The sequence below is a fragment of the Notolepis coatsorum genome (genome assembly GCF_963971535.1).
Source record: "Notolepis coatsorum genome assembly, chromosome: 20".
Taxonomy (NCBI): domain Eukaryota; kingdom Metazoa; phylum Chordata; class Actinopteri; order Aulopiformes; family Paralepididae; genus Notolepis; species Notolepis coatsorum.
In genome coordinates, this window is record NC_140184.1 from 17,109,171 (window position 1) to 17,131,993 (window position 22,823).

A 22,823-nucleotide genomic window follows, 5' to 3' on the forward strand; every position below is an offset into this window, starting at 1 on the left:
GGATGGATGAAAAATGAATGAATATCGCTAATAAAAGAAATAACGATTAAATAACGAGAACTCGTCATTGGCACTCAACGCATGGCGAGTTAGGACGAGAAATCTCGTCGTTGGCACTCAAAGTGTTAAGAGAAAAATAAGAAAAGTCATCAACCCGTTCTTAACGTCCAAATCCGTTCTTACCCAGGTGTGTTGAATGCTGAATCCCACTCATCGTTCCCACTCACTTAAACTGAAATACACATTCCCGTGCAACTCATTTGCATACAGACACGCCCCACCAGCTCCTTATAAGGCAAATGAGGCGTGTGCAAAACAGCAGAGGTTCGGCATGGCATCTGCACCATGCTGATCCATTCAACAGGAAGCGATTTGCGACTAGATTCAAATGTATTGTCATTATACAGCACAAGTACAATACACCATCCAACCAGAGTGGATAGATAAATGTTCCAGAAATAAATAAATCCATAAATGAATGAAATAAACAAAAAAACGTGTGTAAAGGAGAGATTTGAACCTGTGACCATAGGATCCACAGGCAGCCGCACTAACCAGTTGAGCTAAAGGGTCCGACGTTGACTGCGACCGACTAATCCATAGTGTACACTTGTCAAGAGCCAATTGCACAGTCATTCAATATTGGCAGTAATACATCAGATGTCATGCTAATATGTCATGTTCTACTGTAGGACTTACTACTATGATACCCATTAAACAAGTCATTAGAATAATAGAAGCCTACTTAGCTGGAATTATTAAATTTGCACATATACAGTACGTGTGTGTGTGTGTGTGTGCGTGACATAAGCTTTTCTCCACGCATATTTATTTCTGGAGCATTTATTTATCCACTCTGGTTGGATGGTGTATTGTACTTGTGCTGTATAATAACAATACATTTGAATCTAATCAAATGTTGTGATCAGTCGCAAATCGCTTCCTGTTGAATGGATGATCTGACTGTTTTAACAGCAATATATAATAATCCATTTCAGAAGCACACAATAAGTTCTGGGCTTTTAAAGTCATATTTTTCTTTTTCTCTTTCTCATCTGGGTAAGAGTGCTCTCGACCACTCTTAACACATTGACGACCACGGCTTGCAGTGTAATATGTGGCTGGAGGACAACGCTTTGTCAACAAACCGATGTACTTTCTAACAGCTATATATATACTTTATAGTATTGCTATCTGTCCATTCTCATTGTCACTTGAGTGCATAAACCGTGCCTTCATAATGGCTTAAAGGAAAAAAAAATCCATCGGTTGGTTGTCATTTTATAGCGTCGTGAATATAAGCTTTATCGCAGTTTTCGTCTCGTCTTTTTTCTGGGAAGCTAGATATGAGGCTAAAGGCTAGTCACGTTATATCAAACGCCATTTCTGTTGTATATATACGAATGAAATAAAACAAACTGCGTAGCATCCGGACTATTACAGAGCATCTATGGATGAAATGGGGGCGGCGGGGGACGCCGATTAGTAGTATTGATTAGCAATACAGTGTGCGTTCAAGTAGCCATTTTCACTGATCGATCGCTTGCGTGTTACAACAATGTCCAATCCGGCTGTAATTTGGGTGAATAGTATCCTACCGTCAGGCCATGTGATCGCCGGCAGCATTTCGTCATTATTCATCGGCATCTGGTAGATCGATATGTCCATTGGCTGATCATAAATCCCATTATTCCAGGCTGAAATCTGCGTTCGGTAACGTGATCAAAGATGGAGTATGTTCGGCTGGGATCGAGGCTCATATGAAACGCCCCAGACAGTAAAAATTTTTTTTCCCCCATTTGGCCTCAATGATACTGCAGTGGAGCGATGGCGCCCCTAAGAGGATCTCGCCGGTATTGCATGTCGCCGATTTAAATCTGGCGGGTAAATCTGCAGAGCCGATCGGGGACCTTGATCCGTTTATTAATATGGAATAAAACAATAACAACTTGCCACGAGTTAACTCGTAGCTCTGGTCCTCAACGGGTGGAATCGAAACACGAGTTAACTCGTGGTTGGGCGGCAAAGTGTTAACAGTTGGTCTTGCATAAGAGAAAAGCAAAAATAAGAAAACATTGCTGAATCCCAGGTAAGAACAAAATAAAAAAAAATGCTAGTTAAGAACAAAATAAGAGGCAATCTGTTCTTATATCGCTTCGTGAATGAGGCCCAATGGGTCTCAAAGAAAAGATTTTGTCATTTGTAAATCCATTGGATCGATTTGTATGTGAATAAAATCTACATATATATATATATGAGAGATTTTCTTAATCACATAATATTACATACGTGGTTGCCTTATTTACACACAAGTATAGAAAATAAATGGCAATTTAATTCCTTTTTTATGTATCAACTTGCCAACTGTATCAAGAATTTAATTCCAACTGAATCATTGTCATATTGAATTGTTATACCCCCCCCCCCCCCATTACTCCTCTGACCTGTAAGCATCATACTGCCTCTGTGATACATTTTCTGGTAGTTTCTGCTGTTTCCGGGCCTGGATTTGATTTTCAGTTACTGTAAAGTTCAGATTGGGACTGATTTAGCTGGACTCAGGTCATGGTTCTATGGTGTGACAGAGCTCTAGCTATCTTTAGATTACGGTTGACCCCTCTTCCTATGAGTAGAGATTCCTGACCTGCTCTCAGGACTGCATTGAAGTTGGTAGAGTGACTAGGCCTGACCCATTCTAAAATCCCTTTAGTTTACATTTTAAATTCTCTCTAGCATTCATTAGTTATGGCTCGTAAGGCACATATCTCCTCATCTCCTTGCAAATCAAGTTCTGGTTCAGAATAATCCTACCATAATATTGGTAGTGGGGTAAACTCTGTATTACTAAACTATTACTATGCTCATTGCTCACACTGTGGACCTTCTTGGAAGTAGTGCGTTTACTGTGTGCAGGGCTTGGAAAATGAACATGGTAGTGGTGATTTAGAATTGTCTGACACTGAAAGGGTCAGGCTGCAGCAATGTCAGCCAGCTATCTGTTACTCCCACGCCAAGGCTGAAGAGGGCTGTGTGTGTGTGTGTGGGAGAGAGAGAGAGAGAGTACCAGCAACACAGGTGCATCTTTAACTGTGCCACGTGTGCGAAGGGGATAGCGGGCCAAATATTAAGGTCAGTCACTATTTTTCTTTGGTGCGAGTATTGTGATACAGGGTCTGGTTTCCAATACAAGGTCAAACTGTGCCACCGTGGCACTGAGTTCACAGAGATGACAGCTGAGGGGAAGAAGCTGTCGCTGAGCCTGCCTCCCAGAGGGAAGGAGGGCAAACAGTCAGTGATTGAGGTGATAGGAGACTCCTCGAGAATGCTGCATGCTTTCCTCAGACGCCGTTTGTGATTAATAGACTCCATTGCAAGGAGTGACGTACCGGTGATGCGTTGGGCGGTTTTCACCACCCTCTGCATTGCTTTCTGAGTCCGAGGCAGTGCAGTTGCCATACAGTACCAGACTGTGATGCAGTTGGTGAGTATGCTTTCTATGGTGCACCGGCAGGGCCGTCTGGGAGAAATGCTAGGCCCTGTGCGAGATTTAAACGCGAGGCCCCCCCCCCCTAAAAGGTAAATATATATATATATATATATTTTTTTTCTCTCTCTCCATACAGTCAACATATTCTTAAATAATAGCGCTGCCCGAGGCTGGGCATGATACAGTCAACATATAGCAAGAGAGAGAGCTCCCGTTCTACAGTCAATATACAGTGTTATCGCTGCACAGACCCGGCAATGCCCCTGACCCTCCACCAGAGCAAGGCCAGAGAGAGAGAGAGAGAGACACACATTGGAAAGAAACAACCCAAAACCAGAGCAAATTGAAATGCTATTTGGCCCTAAACAGAGAGTACACAGTGGCAGAATGACTAGGTACAGACTCAGCGAGCACAGCCTAGCCATCGAGAAAGGCCGCCATAGGCAGACCTGGCTCCCAAGCGAAGACAGACCCACTGCACACAAGATGAGGTGGAAACCGAGCTCCACTTCTTAACAACCTGCCCACTATACCAAGACATACTTCCCACAAATTGCAAACACCCAAAGAGACTTTGAAAACATCGACAATAACTCAACTCCCATACCTACTGGGAGAAATACAAGAATGTGAAATAAAGCCCATTTGAATTGAAGAGAGAGAGATAGATAGAGCATGTCTGTGTGTGTTAGAGAGAGATAGAGAGAGAGCATGTCTGTTTGTGTGTGTGTGTTAGAGAGAGAGCATGTATATGTGTGTTAGAAAGAGAGAGAAATATAGAGAGAGAGAGAGCATGTCATTTTGTGTGTTAGAGAGAGATATAGAGCATGTCTGTGTGTGTTAGAAAGAGAGAGAGAGAGCATGTGTGTTTGTGTGTTAGAGAGAGAGAGCATGTCTGTGTGTGTTAGAGAGAGAGCATGTATGAGAGAGATAAGCAAAGATGAGCCCCTAAAGGATATTCAACTTTTAATGGAAGAACAAAACAGAAGGAAAAGATAACTTCACAAAGGCAACATGAATATACATAGATCCAAAAGGACAAAGATCAACACTTAAATCCAAAGAGAAGAGGGTCTATACCAGAGAAAACAAAGTAGCAAGGAGCCAATGGCCGACATCACCTAAATAGGCTAACTGCAAATAGAGTAGCCAGGTACTGACACCAGGCCACACACCGTTAGCTACTACAACAGCTAGCCGGCCCGCTTTGGCTCAATATAACATTAGCTACAACAGCTAGCCGGCCCGTTTGGCTCCCGAGAGAGAGAGAGAGAGATATATCCACGGCGGGAATAGAATAGAGTGCATTAAAAACTCACCAAACGTCCAAGAGGATGGAGACAACCGCGTGGAGTTGACGAAGTTCATCTGCCGAATGACCGTCCTCTTCATCTTGGCATAACAATGCTGCACGCGCTCTCTCTAGGTTAGCTAACGCTAGTTAGCCTTTAGTTAAGCTAGCTACTAGCCGACATCATCATGGCTATCCCGACTGAACCACACGTTAGCACTCGATATTATAACGTAGCTAAAGCTAACTAGCTGTCCCTGCCTTTAGCTAAGCCGACATGGCTAGCCTGACTGAACTGTCTAACATGCAACAACTTTCATCTTCAGTCCATCTGCCGAATGACAGTCCTCTTCGTCTTGGCTGGCATAACTAAGCATAACCTCCAAAGCTGCACACGCGAAATAGTCAAACGCAGCTGACGCACGCCGGCGTACACATGATGTAACCCCTCCCTTCGTTGAAACCAATAGTATGTCTGCTGCAGAGCCCCAGAGCTCCAATAGTGAGTATGTCTGCTGCAGAGCCGCAGAGCCAGGAACATTCTACAAACGTGTCTAATGTGAAATATATAAGCATATAAGCAAAACTAGATTTTAGGTCTGTGATGAAAAAGGGCCTTGCGGGAAGGGGGGCCTCGAAAAAAATAAAATAAAAAAAAATAATAATAATAAATAATTTTTTTTTTTTTTTTTTTTTTTGTGCGAGGCCCCCCTTCCTGCGAGGCCCTGTGCGACCGCACTGCTCGCACACCCCCTGAGGCGGCCCTGTGCACCGGTATAAGTTCACCAGAATCGGAGGAGACGGGTGGGTCTTTCCTCAGACTTCCTTGACCAGTGTCCAGGTGTTGGAAGGTCCAAGAGAGGTCCTCGGAGAAGTGGACACCCAGGAATTTAAAGCTGGAGACACGCTCAACCTCTGTCCCGTTGATGTGAACGGGGGTGTGCGTGCGCCTGCTCTAGTCTTCCTGAAGTCCACGATGAGCTCCTTGGTTTTCTTGGTGTTGAGGGCCAGGTTGTTGTCGGCGCACATTGCTATGCACTCTGGTTAGATGCCAACTTCAAGTACTACAACAAAGTACTGTACTTGTGCCGTGCAATGACAATGAAATAAAATCGAATCTAAAAACCGTGGCAAATTGCGATGAAAGATTTTATTATCTATCAACTCATCTCAAGAATTGAAATCCAACCAAATCGTCATAATTCAAACAGTCAAACAGGGCTTGCCAGGGCTTAGTGGATATTTATACCACTGCATGTTAGGAAAACACTGGTTTAGCTGATATACATCTTGGATGACATGGAATGCAATGGAATGCAATACACACAAAAATGGTACTGACGATTAAAATGAATGGGCTTTGATAATGATGTATCCATAAGGAAGAGAGGCCAAGGTGTTGAATAAACCCTCCCAGAAACAAAAAACACAGCTAAAATGACCAGTATGCACATTGAATGCGGTACGGCGAATGAGAATAGGAACAACTCCAAACTGAAAACACTCCAAGATAAGATTGATCCCCTTGGGTAAATTCAGGCATCATAGCAGCATGGGGGACTCGGAGGGGGGTGGGGAGGTACAGGTATGGGCATGGTAATAGTAGAAGACATAAATACAGGCAATAAAATTATAGTACAGTGGAAAAGTAAAGAATAGGCAGTATAAACATTAACAATAATTAACTCCTGTTAATTTAAGCATATGAGCAAGTAGGTAGTGTGATTCACACCCTATATCCACCCCCCCACCTCTCTCTCTCTCTCTGTGCCCAGAGCCCATGTTGAGTGCCCTGCTGAGACGGATGCCTGACCTGGAGTCCTGTGAGATCAATCAGCTGGTCAACTGCCCCGAGTCCTTCACCCCCGACATGCGCTGCCTGATGGGGGAGATTCCGGGGGTCCATGGGTACTACGTCCTGGCCGGGATGAACTCCTCTGGAGTGTCATTCGCTGGAGGGGCTGGCAAGTAAGGCCGGGGGAATCTCTTGAGAGAGCATTGGTCTTTTGATAGTGAATAGAGGGTTTGAAACTATTTCTATTGAGGTGTTTCTGTTTTATTAGATGGGGTGTATAATAGTGAAGAGTGATGAAGGAGACGGAGGAGCTATAACTTATAAAGGTGTGTGAGCAGGATTCAGAACCATGACGTTGTAGGTTTGCGGCATTCGCCTCGAGGCCACTGAGCTGCAAGGAAGCCCGATTTGTGTGTTATTTGAAGGGGAAAAGCACAGACGTTCCAAGATTAACTGTTATTCAAAGTCACTTCTTGAAATAATCAAAATGGAATATGTGTGTCTCTGCCAGAAGCCTTTTATGAGTCGGGAAGGACGGGGTCATGGTGAATCTGTAGAAAGTTTGGTTATTTGGCGCGAGTCATTCAGCCCAGACATGCATCATGTGGTCTTTGCTGGAAGGATTTTCTCATTTTCTTTCCCACAAGATTCAGAATTTCTCCAGACGCTTTCTCCCTTTTCATCCAGAAAATGTATTCTTCAGAATGGAAAAAGCTGAGTAAATGCTGGTTTGCTCTGTGTGACATTGGCAGGGAGACTGACTTTCTTGACCAACCACAGCCAGAAATGTAGCAGCATTTGGGCAGTGGTCAAAGTGAGAACAGGGAGGAAATGTCATTGGACATACAGTATTTTAGTAGTTTGTTTGTTATCAGATAATAAAATATAATAATAATAGGGGCTATAATTATAATAATAATAATAACTGTATTTGTATAGCACCTTTCATACACGGGATTGCAGTTCAAAGTGCTTTACATCAGTAAGAAATAAAACATAAAATCAGTGTAAAACAAGCAGCAAGAGCAAAGCATAAAGTGGGATAAAATTATTCAGATATATTAATCAATTCATATCAGAAGTGAACCTCACGTTCCAATAGGCTTCTGTAATCTGTTACAAAACATGATAAGGTTATAGTATGCACCCAGCAGATAGTGGGGCGTAAAGATAAAAGTAAAAATAAGTTAAATGAGCAGACATATAAAATCACAGTTTTTCACATTAGGATCTACCATCCCAACAGGCCACCTTGTTTATGGTTTGATTCAGTTTTAGTAGAATGTAAAAGACATGAATGATGAAATGAGCACATAAAGTGCAGACTATAAAATCCTCCGATATATATAATAAAGGACAATTCACACTTTAATCGCGGGAGACGCCGAAACGCGTCTTTCCCCGCCATGCTCATTCTGCCGAAGACGCCATAACGCGTCTTTGATATCAATATTTCAAAAATCTGTGATCGAAATCATATTTCTCCCCCGGGGACCTGAGATATACTGCTGAGCTCCACTCAACTCTCTAACGGTTCAAGAGCGCCATCTGGTGGCCGATCGGGGGATCGCCCAGGGGAGAAACAGGATGTAGAAGCTGGTGCTCATTTCAATTCGGTCCGATCACTCTCTATAGGTCCCGGGAGCGTCTATATTTATCACAGCCGAAGAGTGCGTCGCGTTTCTCTGATTGGCCATGACGCCCATGTGACCGCGGCAGCGCGAGAGAGCGGCAGTGCGGAAATAGGCTGCATCCTCCACGTCAAGAAAGACAGACAGGCATTCTCTGTGACAAACCCTAACCTTAACCAACTCCGAAATAATGCCTAACCTTAACCCTCCCTAACCTTAACTTAACCCTAACCTTAACCAACTCCGAAATAATGCCTAACCTTAACTTAACCCTAACCTTAACCAACTCCGAAAGAATGCCTAACCTTAACCCTCCCTAACCTTAACTTAACCCTAACCTTAACCAACTCCGAAATAATGCCTAACCTTAACTTAACCTTAACCAACTCCGAAAGAATGCCTAAACTTAACCAGCGGAAGAATGCACGTTTATAGCGAGAGATGATGAACGTTAAAAAAAAAAAAAAAAAAAAAAAAAAAAAAAATTGAAGTGATTCGAACTTGTGACCAACCGCACCGCAGGCTCCACAGCACGGCGGCGTACCAGTTGAGCTAAGCGTCGATGGAAAAACATCAGGGATTACGGCTACATAATGCCGCAAGCTCTGCCGCTCCGCTCAATTGGGCTTCCTTGCAGCTCAGTGGCCTAAGGTGAATGCCGCAAACTAGAATAAGAAAATCACCACCTACCTCAACCAATAGTCTACCCATATAACACTGTTTGATAACCGTTTGATGTTCAGTAATACTGTATATACTCATATATATTTATATAGATCTGTATGAATATATCTGCCCATTGAGGCAATTCGTTGTGATTTTGGGCTATACAAATTTGATTTAAAAAATAACAAATGGTTTTACAAATTCATGATTACCTGAATCAGATGTAGTTTCCGTGTTTTTAAATGTATGGAAAGTTGGCCGTCTGCTCATTGAGATGCATCCATAGCAATCTAAAAATGTTTTGTTTGCGGCTAAAGTGAATAATAGGTTTTTATAGCCTTTTAATGCATTGCCTTATGTGGTCTTTGTAGAAGCTGTCTATTCTACATGTGATCACCGCTGTGCTAACCAGTATTTGGTCTTGTGTCAAGGTACCTGGCAGAGTGGATGTCCTATGGATACCCAACAGCCAATGTCTGGCCCTTGGACATCAAACGCTTTGGCAACCTGCAGAGCAGCCGCACCTTCCTCAGACACCGCGTCATGGAGGTTATGCGTGAGTACTGGCCAATAAACTAGCTCGCTGCACACTCAAAGCCTTTATGCAAAAGAGAATCAGACACATAGACCTGTTCACTGTTTACAAACATACCGTGTTCGAACCAATCAGCTCATTAGTCACGTGACTAAGTTGCCCCGGACCTACACGAACTGCTGTGCTAAAAGAACAAGACAGGGCTCTATGCTAAGTTGTTTCAAACGAAAATGACTGGATGTCATTTTGCCAAATCAGCATGGCTGTGAGTGTGAGTCTTTCACCTTTTACATATCTACCTTTGGCATGGGATTGATTGTTTAGATCGCTAGCATGGCTAACAAATGCAAATATATTGTAGTCTGCCCCGTTGTTCTGACCAGGATTGGGTTCCTTTCTGCTCCTGGGATGCGCACACACACCGAGTCTGACGTATACAGCGAACAGGTCTATACAGGACGTCTTGATCAGGGTAACTAGAGAACAGAGGACATTCAGGTCATGTTTATGTAGTTGTCAGTTGTCACAGGGGCATCCAATAGACGTGAGTGTCGAGTACAGACCACACCATCATGAAACATGCAGGCATCACAAGATTGGTGTCCTTTTAAAGGGCAGGAACTACACACAAGGCACAGAGTAAGAAGGAAGGGTTTGAGACTCGTTATAGACCAGATGGCAATTTTCCCCCCCCCACCACATACAATATAAACAGGGTGCTTAATAAAATGAAAAGGAACAAGATACTAAGTAAATTGAAAAAAGACGAGGTAGATATAGGACTGATAGAAGAACACATCTCACAGGGGGAGGGTGGTGACACTAATATCAGACAGGGTGAATTATGAACACAGAAGAAATTAAGGATAAAGAAAGAAGGTATAGTTTGATTCGTGGGGAAATTAGATGGGGTGATGTCGCAATACTAAATAGCTATGCACCTCTGGGACTACAGTGGCAGTTCTATGAACAGATGTTGGATTTGATGGGAACGTAGACACATAGGGAATTCTGATGGGGGGGGGGGGGGGGGGTTAAACCCAACAAAACAGGAACAAACCAAAACCCAAACCACAACAAATCTTTAATTAGTAAAATAAGGGCCCTAATGTCAGAAATGGGAATGATGGATGTATGGAGGGAGTTGAACACAAGAGGTAGGGATTACGCACATTATTCATCACCACACTTCGTATACTCAAGGATCGACTACTAGATGATGTTTAACAAAGATATACACAGAATTAGGAATTGTGACATTGGTATAATGGATCTTTTAGACTCTGTGTATATGACCTTGCATCTGAATAATAGAAAGAAAAACACCCTCTGGAGACTGAACTCAGTTTTTTAAGAGATCCAATGAAAGAATAGTTGAAAAAACGAATTGAGATGTACGTGACTGAGTGACAATGGAGAGAGCTATGGGAGGGAACATTACAGCTAAATCAGCATTTATCAAGAAGGCAAAACAGGAGAGACTCAAGAATCTGGAAAGTGAATATAAACAATTGGAATCAAAACACAAAATCAGGAGACCCCCAAGATAAAACAAGAACTAAAGAAAACAAAGAAATAAATTGATTCAATTTACACACAATAAATACAAAAAATGTGTTATTCCTGAAGCAAAGATACTATGAAGTGGGTGGAGAATCAGCCAAACCTTTAGACTGTAAACCAAGAAAACAACAATACACAAAATAACCAAAATGTTTTATCTCAGAACTACTGTAAGTTAAATCAGAAAAATTGGAGGACACCCAAAGCCGTTTTGAGACATACTATAAGAACCTATATTCCCAACCAAATATAGATAATGACCAGCAGATGGAAATGTTTTTTTATCCCTTCAATTACCAAAGGTAACACAAAAATAATTAGCCCAATCACACATGAAGAGATAAACTCAGCCATAGGTAGATTGAAGCCTGGGAAGTCTCCTGGCACAGACAGGTTCTCCTCAGAATGGCACAGACAGGTTCTCCTCAGAATGGTACAAATAATTTAGAGAAACATTGGATCTGATTTTATTGGACTCTTTTCAACTGGGTGTTACAAAAGGGGTGTGGTTCCAGCATCGTGGAGGGAGTCTACAATTTCAATAATACAGAAAGATGGCAAAGATAAATTGGACTGTGCCAATTTCAGGTCAATCGGATAGAGAAGATCCTGCCTAGTGCTAGAAGGACATTGCGTGTTATAAGACACATACAGTTGGGGAAGATTTAATCAATATTGGTATGGATAGATGCAGAAAAAACATTGGGAATCTGTGGAAACTTCCATCTAACTGAGTCAACTCTATAAGAGATAATGATGACAAGTAGGGCTGACCTTCCATTTTCTTTTGGAATTCGAAGCTTCGGGGCCGAGATTCGATTTTAATTCGAAGCTTCGAAATAATTTTTTTTTTATTAATATTATATATCTTTATTTTTATCTTTATTTTTTTTATGTTGTGGGACTTTTACATCACTTTGTTCAACTTTGTCAGTGCTGTAAAGTTTAAACCTTTTTAAATCTTAGACAAACTAAACACTTTGCTTTCATGAAATATTGTAAGCCGTCATTTGAGGCTTTATAAAAGCAGCACAATGAACACAAATCTGTCAGTGCCGAGTCCGACCTCATCTTAAATAACAAACAGCATTGCTTGTTGTAGTTAACAAAGAGAGGCAGAGTTGATTTTGCACAAGAAATTAAAAAAAATTTATTATTATTTTTCTTTTTACATAATCAAATTTTATTTTCATATTTGAATCCCATGCCCATCAAACGAAGCTTGGAAGCTTCGAAGTATTTAAGACAGCCCTAATGACAAGTATATTAAAGGTGTCAGGTGGTGCCACCATCGGAGGGAGAATGAAAAGACTGAGACGATGCATAGAGACTACAGAGGTAGAGGTTTGAGCAGAGGTGGGGGAGATGGAGGGAGTTGGTGAGGCATATGAAGTGTTTTATTTGTATATTTGTTGTGAACATCTTTTATAAATAAATAAAGGGATAATTCATCCAGTTAAAGGACCAATAATCGGGGAGACCAGTGGTCAAACAGTGTATACTCTGTTGGGACCAGTATTTGATGGAATAACACTAGAGACCTCATCAAGAAGCTGTTCAGGGAGATTGATGGACACGGCATGCTAACATAGGCCAGATGACTCTTAGCAATGGAGTCAGATGACACCTCTTAGTTGCGTGAGTAATGGCAGGTCTGTGTTCTTCAAATAGGCTCGTTCCAAATGGCACCATGCCAGCCCTACCTCTCTTGATTAATGTATGACTCAAACGCTCTGCCCAAATCATATAGCCCTCTGGATCTCATAATGAATTAGCCATTAATGGCATTTTAATTCTGATTACACATGATGAAGGCCTTTCTAGGTTGTTATGATGTGATGGACGATTTAGTGAAATTGAATTGAAAGGCGCTTAGCAGGCCTAGCTCTTTCTCATCCCTAATAGTTAATTGATTTTAATTCAAACTAATTTTATAAATTTGTCAGGTAACACAAGGTAATGTTATGTGTTACTCACTAGGGAACAGAGTCCCTTCATTTTACACCATAATAAACCCTTAAATTGTATTAATTAATGGGGCGACAGTGGCTCAGGAGGTAGAGCAGTCGTCTGGTAATCTGGAGCTTCCCAGTTCGATTCCCTCTCCCGGGCAGCGTGTCGAAGTGTCCTTGAGCAAGACACTTAACCCCTAATTGCTCCCGATGTGCAGGTTGGCACCTTGCATGGTTGCCTCTGCCATCGGTGTGTGAATGTGTGAGTGAATGGTCAAATGTGAGGAACAAATTGTAAAGCTCTTTGGATAAAATGTACCATTTACCATAATGGTGTAACATTTCCACATTAAAATGTATAGAAACGACTAGACCTAAGTTATATATTTTGTTCAGTTGTGTACTTGCATTATCCCAAATGTTCAAATCCAGAGGAATTTGTAATTTCATTCAAGAAAAGGGAACGCCTCATGTGGAACGCCTGTCAATGGCGTCGTATCCACTCTGCCCCCTCCCTGACCCACCTCGTAGCATAACGAACTGCCACGCCTCCGATATCGCTCTGTGATTGGCTGATTTGCTTTTCGACAGCCTCCCTTTTAGCTCAAGTAGCTACCATTTTATTTTCCGTTCATTCAATTATGACAATATTTAACTATATAAACCATATTTATCAAATTGACCCTACTTGGTTAGAAAGCCTTAGCTAATCCCTAACTAGCAAACTAGGTTAGACCAAAACCCAAGTCTGTGTTTTTTATTTAACTATACCTCCCGGAGTATGGCACTAATGGTTTTAGCATTTTTTAAATACGTCAACAACAACTCCGTATTAATACAGAGATGTGGGTGACCCGGGTTTACAGTAGCGTTCAAACCATTTTTGAATTCTCAATCTAGTTAAAGGCAAAAAAAAGGTAGTGCATTTTAACAATGCAGACAACAACTTCCATGTTCACACGCTCCTTTATCTTTTCTTCTTGTTTTGTGAGAGACCCCTAGTGGCAGAAGATTACATACGGTGCATTTAAATTAGAATTACGGTAAATTAAGTAGAATTGTGCATGGCCTAAGTAAAATTAAGGAGCATAAACCCTGCATGTAACACTCCATCATTTACATGACTGATTATGATGTTTAACCCCTGTTTGAAATTAAGTGGTTGCAATGTACCACTTGATTTTTATTATGGGGTGTGTGCATAGATTAAGGATGATTGTTCCCTAGTGATTTCAGGTAACATACTGTAAAGTATGTGGTGGTGGTGTTGTTGTTGTTGTTGTAGTAAGCATGTTAGTTTAACTGCCAGAAGACGAGTTTAGGCGTCCTTCCCCGCCATGCTCAAGTTGCCGAAGATGCCGTAACTCGTCTTTGATATCAATATTTCAAAAATCTGTGATCGGATTCATATTTCCCATCCGCTGGCCTGAGACCCACCAAAAAGCCCCACTGAACCCTCTAGCGGTTCAAGAGCGCCATCTGGTGGCCGATCGGCGCAATCGCCTAACAGGAAGTTACTTGGACGATGTGCTATTCACCCATATTACTTCCGGGCACTCGGTATAGGTTCCGGCACTCTAGCTCGTCACAATACATAGCGATCCGTTGCCAATAACTCGATAAACAACATGATTTGGACGTATATACTATTATACAAGCTGGAAATGGACCGGATATTTTTACATCCCATAATGGAAAACTGTCTACCCCACGCTGATCGCCCAACGGCCCGCGGAGACTGGGGTGAGTTTTAGCGTGTAATAGTTCCGTGTTCGACACTAACTGCTATGATGAACATTTTACCCACATTAGATGAATGGTATAACGCTGCCCACGGAATTATAAACGCCCCCTCGCCCATCCGGTCAACATCAGATGACGTGTAGTAACTTCCAGAAGTCCGTCCAGTTGGATTTTTTTATATCGCGCCGATTGCTATCAAACTGTATTTGATCATCAATATAATGCATTTGGGGCTATAAATCACGTTCTGGAGAAAGCTGCAGAAAGAGATGAAAACATACTTATACTTTAGATCATATTTTAGTATGAATATGTGAATGAAAAAGTTTAACGTTCATACACCCTGAACAATACATATAGGACATTGAATGGGCCCTAATAATGGCAATTTAGCAATAGAATTTAAAAAGTTATAGCCCTGCAAAGAAGGGGAACTTCTCCATAGACAAATAGAGCTGGCAACCTATGGTATATCATGAATTTAGCCTTAGGCAATCAAAGTGTTAAGTGTGTGTGTCCATCCTCTCCCCAGCTCTGCTGTATGAGCTGAAGGTTCCACGCTGGGACTTCCAGACGGGCCGGCAGCTGCGGACCAGTCCCCTGTACGACCGACTGGACACCCAGGGAGCTCGCTGGATGGAGAAGCACGGCTTCGAGAGGGCCAAGTACTTTGTCCCGGCTGGGAAAGGTCAGAGACGGAACGACATGGATTTTCTTCATCTCAAAGTTTCCACTGTTAGAGAATATTTAATATTGAAAAAACACAGTGATGAGCTGGGTGTCTCGGAAGCACTAACATCATCTTTGTTCAACTGACTTCCAAATGTGTGCATGGAGGGGGGGTTTATGGAATCCCAGCTGAACAACTACAGCATATACAGTCGGGTCCGTAAAATATTTGGACAGTGACATTGTTGAATATTAATGGACCTGAATGTAGGTTAGTAGTTGAACAGTGAGTATTAGAAGACATGGAGTGGTCCTATATATGCTATTGAATATGTTCCTCGACTGTGTGTGTTCAGACCTCCTAGCCCTGGACCAGAGTAAGACCTTCTACAAGCCCGACTGGTTTGACATCGTGGGTGCTGAGGTGAAGTGCTGCAAGGAAGCCGTGTGTGTCATCGACATGTCCTCCTTCACTAAGTTCGAGCTCACTGTGAGTCATGCACTGGTTCTACTACTTACCCCTTTCACTACCACTCGACCAAAGGGCTAACCCTTTCACTGCGACACCACAGAAGGATAACCCTTTCACTGCCACACGACAAACGGTTAACCCTTTCACTACCACACCATGTTAACCCTTTCACTACCACACTGCATACGGTTAACACTTTCACTACCACACTAAAGAAGGTTAACCCTTTCACTACCACACTACAGACTGTTCATACAGAAACTGCAGCTCAACGTGCTTCACAACAGAAAAAAGACAGGCATAAAATGAGCACATAAAGTGCAGACATATAAAATCAGTTTTTCACATTAGGATCCCAACTGGCCACCTTGTTTATGGGTCGATTCACTTAAAAAAAATAGACAATAATAGAAAGAGTAAGATAGAATAAACAGAGTAAAATAGTGCAGTGTAATGAGTAGTAGAATAGAATAGACATGAAATGAAATGAGCACATAAAGTGCAGACATATACATTTTTTTTTTTTACAGTGCAATAAAATAGTTCTGGATTACTGTTCAACAGTTCAAAGTCGTCTTTACCTTCTCTGTTTGGTATCCACAGTTTAAAACCTGATAGTCTTCCCTCCTGTTTGATACCCACTTTGACCCTTCGAACCTCCCTGTCAGGGCGCAGGGCCACCGGGTCCACAGGAGTTCTACTGAAGGCATTATGGCACAAAGGAAGACTTTCCAAACAAAAATAAGTTTAACCCCACATTCACGGTTAGAAAGGGCTATTCACCCTCTCCCCTTGTCATCAAAACAAATCCCATGCCGGGGGCGGGACCAAACGGAGGAATCTCCTTGCAACAGGAAGCTATATTACGGTTTATTTCAAATGTGGTCTTATTATGAGACTTCCCATTGTTTTGGAAATGGTCTCATTTGTTTACTGTAATCATCTGACAATGATATATGATATATTTTGTTGAAAATTCTCTTTAGCTTTTCATAAGATTGATAACTTAATGTGGCTGTAAAAAGCCTTCACCCAGATTTGTATTAATTCAAAGATATATAGAGAGCAACAGTCACACATATTCATTGGATTATGCTAATTCAATATTTTGTCAAAGGACTGGAATTCAAAAGGCCTTTCATGTGTGCACTATACATCAGACAAAAATGCAAAACAGAATACACCCAAAGCACATTTATATGAAGTGAGAAATATAAGGCTAGCAAAGTGAACAAATGATTAGCCCCACCACGCTCTACTACAGTACTACTGCACTCTACTACAGTTTCACAAGGACTTCCTAATCCAAGAAGTACCTTTTCTCTGTATCCGGTTCATCCGTCCATAGATCAGTCATATTCCTTTGCAACACATGTAGAAAGTCTTTGTAGAAGGAACATCTCATCTCGTCATGTGTTTCTAACCACACACTTGAATACTTGAAGTTGAAAACTATATTCCTCTGTACCAGTCGACAGGAGAGCAGGCCCTGGAGCTGCTGCAGCACCTGTGTGCCAACGACCTGGACGTGCCAGTGGGCCACATCGTCCACACGGGCATGCTCAACGAGAAGGGAGGCTACGAGAACGACTGCAGCGTGGTCCGAGTCAGCAAGAACAGGTAGACTCAGATTAACACTGAGAGAAAAAGGTTAGGTTAGCACTGCTGCCTCACAGCAAGAAGGTCCTGGGTTCGAACCCCAGCAGGTTTCCTCTGGGTACCGTGGGTTCCTCCCACACCATAAAGACATGCATGGTAGGCAGGGACTACAGATGAAAACTAGCTCATTAGCTAATTCTGGCACATTTACATTAATGTGGAAACTGAAGATGTTGATTTAATGTGCACTGTCCCTGGGTAAAAAAATAAATGGATAAACTTAAACTTAAAATGAACCTCTTAAATTTGATCAACCACACACAGAGTAAATGCATCTCTTAAACGTTATCAACCACATAGAGTAAATTCATTTCTTAAACGTTATCAACCACACACAGAGCAAATTAATCTCATCCTGGATCCCAAGCCCATTAAAAATACTAGAACTCCAATCACTCAACAGAAGTTTTTTGCCACCCATCTCCATTTTGATTGTTGAAATGTGCTTCATCGCTCTCTTCTTCTACAGTTTCTTCATCATCTCTCCTACAGACCAGCAGGTCCACTGTTGGTCCTGGTTGAAGAAGCACATGCCCAGCGACCCACAGCTCCACCTGGAGGACGTCAGCTGGAAGTACACCGGTCAGCACCATCTCACTGTTAGACTGATGACATATCATGTATTTGGGATGATTTGATTCAATGTTATTTATTCTGTCTCTTTTTTTTTTAGCTGGTGCCAATCACATTTCTTTTAACGATGGCATTGGCTGATACTCCTCCTTTATCAATCTGTAAACAGTTTAGTGGATGAACATTCTAACCTGCATTCATTATTGACCTGACTGTATAGGTGGCCTTGAGGTTCAGAGGGCCCTCATCTTATCTTATCTTATCCTAACCAATGTTTGGAAGCTAATTATAGCCAATTATTTGAAATGTGGTCTTATCATGAGAATTAGACAATTGTTTTGGCAAGGGTCTCATTTGTTTACTGTAATTATACCAAGGTGTCGCAAGCAATCTTACAATGATATGATATATTTTGTGGAGCTGACTCTTGTCTCCCTGCCTCTCCGCATGCAGCACTGAACCTGATCGGGCCTCGTGCGATGGACGTCCTCGCTGAGCTCTCCTACGTTGCCATGACCCCCGATCACTTTCCCTCTATGTTCTGTAAGGTAAGACAACTGTTTATGAAGCAGTTACAAGCCTTTTGGATCATTTCCACATGGAGTGGGGAAAAAAGACATCACCCACCCACAGGCAAATTAATGGACTATTAATATATCTCTCCTAGCTTCGTCTGTGCAGCTGTGGTCCCGTGAACTCCTTATATACATTTCTCTCTCTGATAAGGCAGGGGGTTTTGAATTTCGAAGCAGCAGTTTTAAATCGATAGCCAAAACTAGCTTAGCATTGCAGATCAGGTCACCCGAGGTCACCAGCATCAGTGCATTCTCTGAAACATCTGCTCATTTAGTGTTACCAATTTGGCTTTTAAAAATGACGTTAACAAAACATAATATCCTTTGGTGAAACGCAATTTCCACATTAACCCCACATACAGTATCAAGGACAAGATTACTGGTCTCGCCTGACACCGCAGACTCTGGGTTCGAATCCAGCTGTCGGCGGTACCTCCGGCTTTGTCAGTCATCCCTACGAACATAATTGGCAATGTTTGCGGGTGGGAAGCCGGTGGGGTACGAGTCCTGGTCATTGCAATAGCGACACCTACTGGTTGGTCGGGGGTGCCTGTTCAGCAGGGAGGGGATCTGGGGGAGATAGAGTGAAACATGGATCGGAGGAGGCATGTGATAGTCTACACACCCTCCCCAGGCCGTCCGTAGGGCAGCGCAACGACCAGGAAGGGAATTGCCAGAACGACTAAATTGGGGGATGGGAGGAAAAGAAAAAGAAAAAAGAGAGAAAAGAAATAACTGGTAAACGGGAAAGGAAAGCAATGTAAATTTTTGCCATGAGTGAAAAATAAAGAAACTATGGCTTAGAGCAGGGGTTCCCAAAGTTTTCAGGCCGCGACCCCCGAAATAACAGTGTCAGAGAGCCGCGACCCCCACTATTATAGGAGATATAATTATAATTTTTGTTCTTCTTTTTAATGGAAATGTATGGTTGAAACATGCAAACGTTCAAACGCACACACACTAATAAGCATTGGAGGCTTTTAACCAGGGCCAGACTGGGGAAATCATTCAGGCCAGGAAATATAGTGCGAAATATAGCCCCAGTCAGGCCACTTTTTAAGCGGGGGGTCCCCTAGCCCCTTTCGTGACTTTCGGTTTGCAAGCCTGGGGCTTTTGTGACCGCAGTCACTTCTTTATGTGACGCCACCACTTCAGAAAATACCAACCAAGCGTGAATGTGTGGATCACGTTGTGTCAAAAATATATCAGATATGAATTTCAAAGATACCCAGCATACAATATGGGTTTAACACAGCTTTACGGTGGGGTCTGGAAGCTCGGAGTTGCTAATAAACAGTTTAAAACATTGTTAGGAAAAACAAGTGGTACTCACAACGAACTCTGGCAAGATGGCGTCTTCTCCTTCTGCCGCTATTAGGCTGCCTGGTGCGCATGCGCTGTGACACCAATGGCGGAAATGGACGTTCGGTCTGTAAGTACCACTCGTCGAGTAACAATATTTTAAACTGTTTATTAGCAACTCCGAGCCACCGTAAAGCTGTGTTAAACCCATATTGTACGCTGGGTATCTTTGAAATTCATATCTGATATATTTTTGACACAACGTGATCCACACATTCACGCTTGGTTGGTATTTTCTGAAGTGGTGGCGTCGCATAAAGAAGTGACTGCGGTCACAAAAGCCCCAGGCTTGCAAACCGAAAGTCACGAAAGGGGCTAGGGGACCCCCACCAGGACATTTTGTGTTACAAAGACTTCATTTCCTGCATTCTGGTGCAGGAATTGTTTTATTTGTACCCTTTAAATGCCAGTGTTTGTGATGACATGACTATCTATTTTGGAAATATTTTTTTTTATCATCACGCGACCCCCCCCCCCCCCCCCCACACTTTGGGAACCCCTGGCTTAGAGGTCTAGTCCACTACAGCTACAACAATCAATCAATCAATCAATCAATCAATCAATCACAGCTGATGCTGAAGCTCCTACCTCTTCCTCAGCATGTTCATGTACTGGACAGTATGTTCTATTTTGCCTAATGCATCATTTTTTTTATCCACTTTTTCTCCCATTTTCTATATTTTTCTCCCATCCCAATTTCGTATCATCCAATTCAACCCTCCCCTGTCACGAACGCTGTTTCTTGCCTCCCACAAGCCGGCTGCAATGTGGACTAAGTCATACATAGCACAAGTCCCCTCCGGTACTTGAGGTAACAGCAGTCGCATCTTTTCACCTGCGCAGCTCGATCTCTCAGTGGCGAGGAGTAACGCGTGGGAGGCTCACGCTGCCCCCGACACTTCCTGATTCTACTGCGCAGGCGCACCAACCGACCTGTAGGAGTCGCTGTCCACAACGCCCGATCCCCACCCATCAGCCTACATTCACACAGTAGCCAGAACGTTGCAGTCGTCCCAAGTTGTGGTTAATTACGGTTTTCTAAATTAGGGTCGTTCTGGTTTTGGGTGAGGTGTGGGATTGGAGTGAAGAGTGAATTTAATGGAAGCGTTTAATGAATAATTGGAGCACTGAATGGAAAATCACTTTCCTGCCCGGGGGAGCAGTTGTACCTAGTAGATTGGTTTGTCAAGTGATGCAGGAGATCCTGCATTTAGAATAGAACAGTCATCACTAGAGAGGGTTCGGTCCCAACCAAGGCTTACTCTCAAACCCTTGCGAGTAGACTAAGAACACATTCTTGTTCACTGCAATAACCTAGTAGATTCCAGGTGTGATGTTTTAAAATGCTAGTGAAAATGGTGCAGTGAATGACCAGCTGTGTGTGTTTCCATTATGATGCTGAGGGCCATGTGTGTTGTGTTCACAGGAAATGAGTGTGGGCTATGCCAATGGGATCAGAGTGATGAGTATGACTCATACAGGAGAGCCTGGCTTCATGCTCTACATTCCTATAGAGGTGAGTCGGGTTTCTAGCAGCCCACACACACGGAGATGGATTGTTACTCACATCTGGCATCACAGAAGCATGCCATGTGTGTGTGTGTGTGTGTGTATGTGTCTTGTGTCATTGTTGTGACAAATAAAAGCATTGCTAATATTGTTTATCATATCATTCAAACCAAAGGGTAATGCTAGCTGCAAGTGAACACACTAGCTTGCAGCTACTGTACCAGTACTGATTTGGTTTCAGTGAGAAATGCTAGTAATCCCAAGCTTGGTTTAGGGGAGATATCCAGCGCTCTGACAGATTTAATTTGCTCCACACAGACGACTGCCTCCTGTAATGGAAAAAGAAATCGTTCATTTTCTTTCCGTTTTCCGGCAGCTTGTCTCCTCTCATTTACATTCCAAGAAGTCTGCAGCCTAAAATAACAGTCTCTAGATGACTTCTGCACATAAAGACAATAGCTGTGTTGCTAAAGACGATAGCCGCTTCGCTGCTCATCATGGAACAAACACGGAGACAAAATTGGGCTTTGTTTCCTATAATTGTTAAATGGTAAATTGTTTGGATTGAATTTATCAAAAGCACTTTGCATCTTAAGCCTCACATTCACACACCGACGGCGGAGGCAACCATGCAATGTGCCAACCTACTCGTCGGGAGCAGTTAGGGGTTCGACACGCTGCCGGGAGAAGCCGGAATCGAACCGGCGTCTGTTTCCATGAAGTGGCGTGTTTCCATTCCCCTCTTTCCGTCCCCACAGTATGCATTGCACGTGTACAACGAGGTCATGTCAGTGGGTCAGAAGTACGGCATCCGTAATGCAGGCTACTACGCCCTGCGCAGTCTACGCATTGAGAAGTTCTTTGCCTTCTGGGGTCAGGACCTGGACGCTTTCACCACCCCGCTGGAGTGTGGGCGAGAGTTCAGGGTCAAGTTTGACAAGGTCAGTTAAAAGCGGAACCGTTTTCGATCCTGTTTACTTACCGGTACTTGGAAATGAATAGTGGTGACTAGTAAAAGCATTATCGTATGACCAAGTGTATTTATCTGCTATGATATCCATAGTTGTCTTTGCAAAGTTTGGAGGATATTTTTGAGGATATTTGCATCATTCAAAACTCAGTTTGTTTACATTTTGCCATGTGTACCAACCCCCAAACTGTGACAATGTCTTGTGTGGATCACAGGCTCATAATTTTAAATGGGCTCACTTTGTATCAGGAATGAACCACAAGAAGGTATTTGAAAGTGGTGCTGCTCCGATACTTTATCATAGTACACAGTTCTTGGGGACAGCTTTAGCTCTAGGCTGCTGAGTTACACCTAGTAGTGAGGAATGACCT

At 42.7% G+C, this 22,823-nt stretch overlaps 1 protein-coding gene across 1 annotated transcript in view; it reads left to right on the plus strand.

Moving 5' to 3' along the window:
* Positions 1 to 22,823, plus strand: part of pdpr (pyruvate dehydrogenase phosphatase regulatory subunit) — a 53,386-nt gene that overhangs the window by 28,198 nt on the left and 2,365 nt on the right. Inside the window, exons 9-17 of the mRNA XM_084337621.1 lie at positions 6,554 to 6,746; positions 9,302 to 9,426; positions 15,196 to 15,351; positions 15,689 to 15,822; positions 17,276 to 17,424; positions 17,933 to 18,045; positions 18,490 to 18,584; positions 21,400 to 21,489; positions 22,241 to 22,423. Coding sequence (XP_084193747.1) covers positions 6,554 to 6,746; positions 9,302 to 9,426; positions 15,196 to 15,351; positions 15,689 to 15,822; positions 17,276 to 17,424; positions 17,933 to 18,045; positions 18,490 to 18,584; positions 21,400 to 21,489; positions 22,241 to 22,423 — 1,238 coding nt within the window. The remainder of the gene's footprint in view (positions 1 to 6,553; positions 6,747 to 9,301; positions 9,427 to 15,195; positions 15,352 to 15,688; positions 15,823 to 17,275; positions 17,425 to 17,932; positions 18,046 to 18,489; positions 18,585 to 21,399; positions 21,490 to 22,240; positions 22,424 to 22,823) is intronic.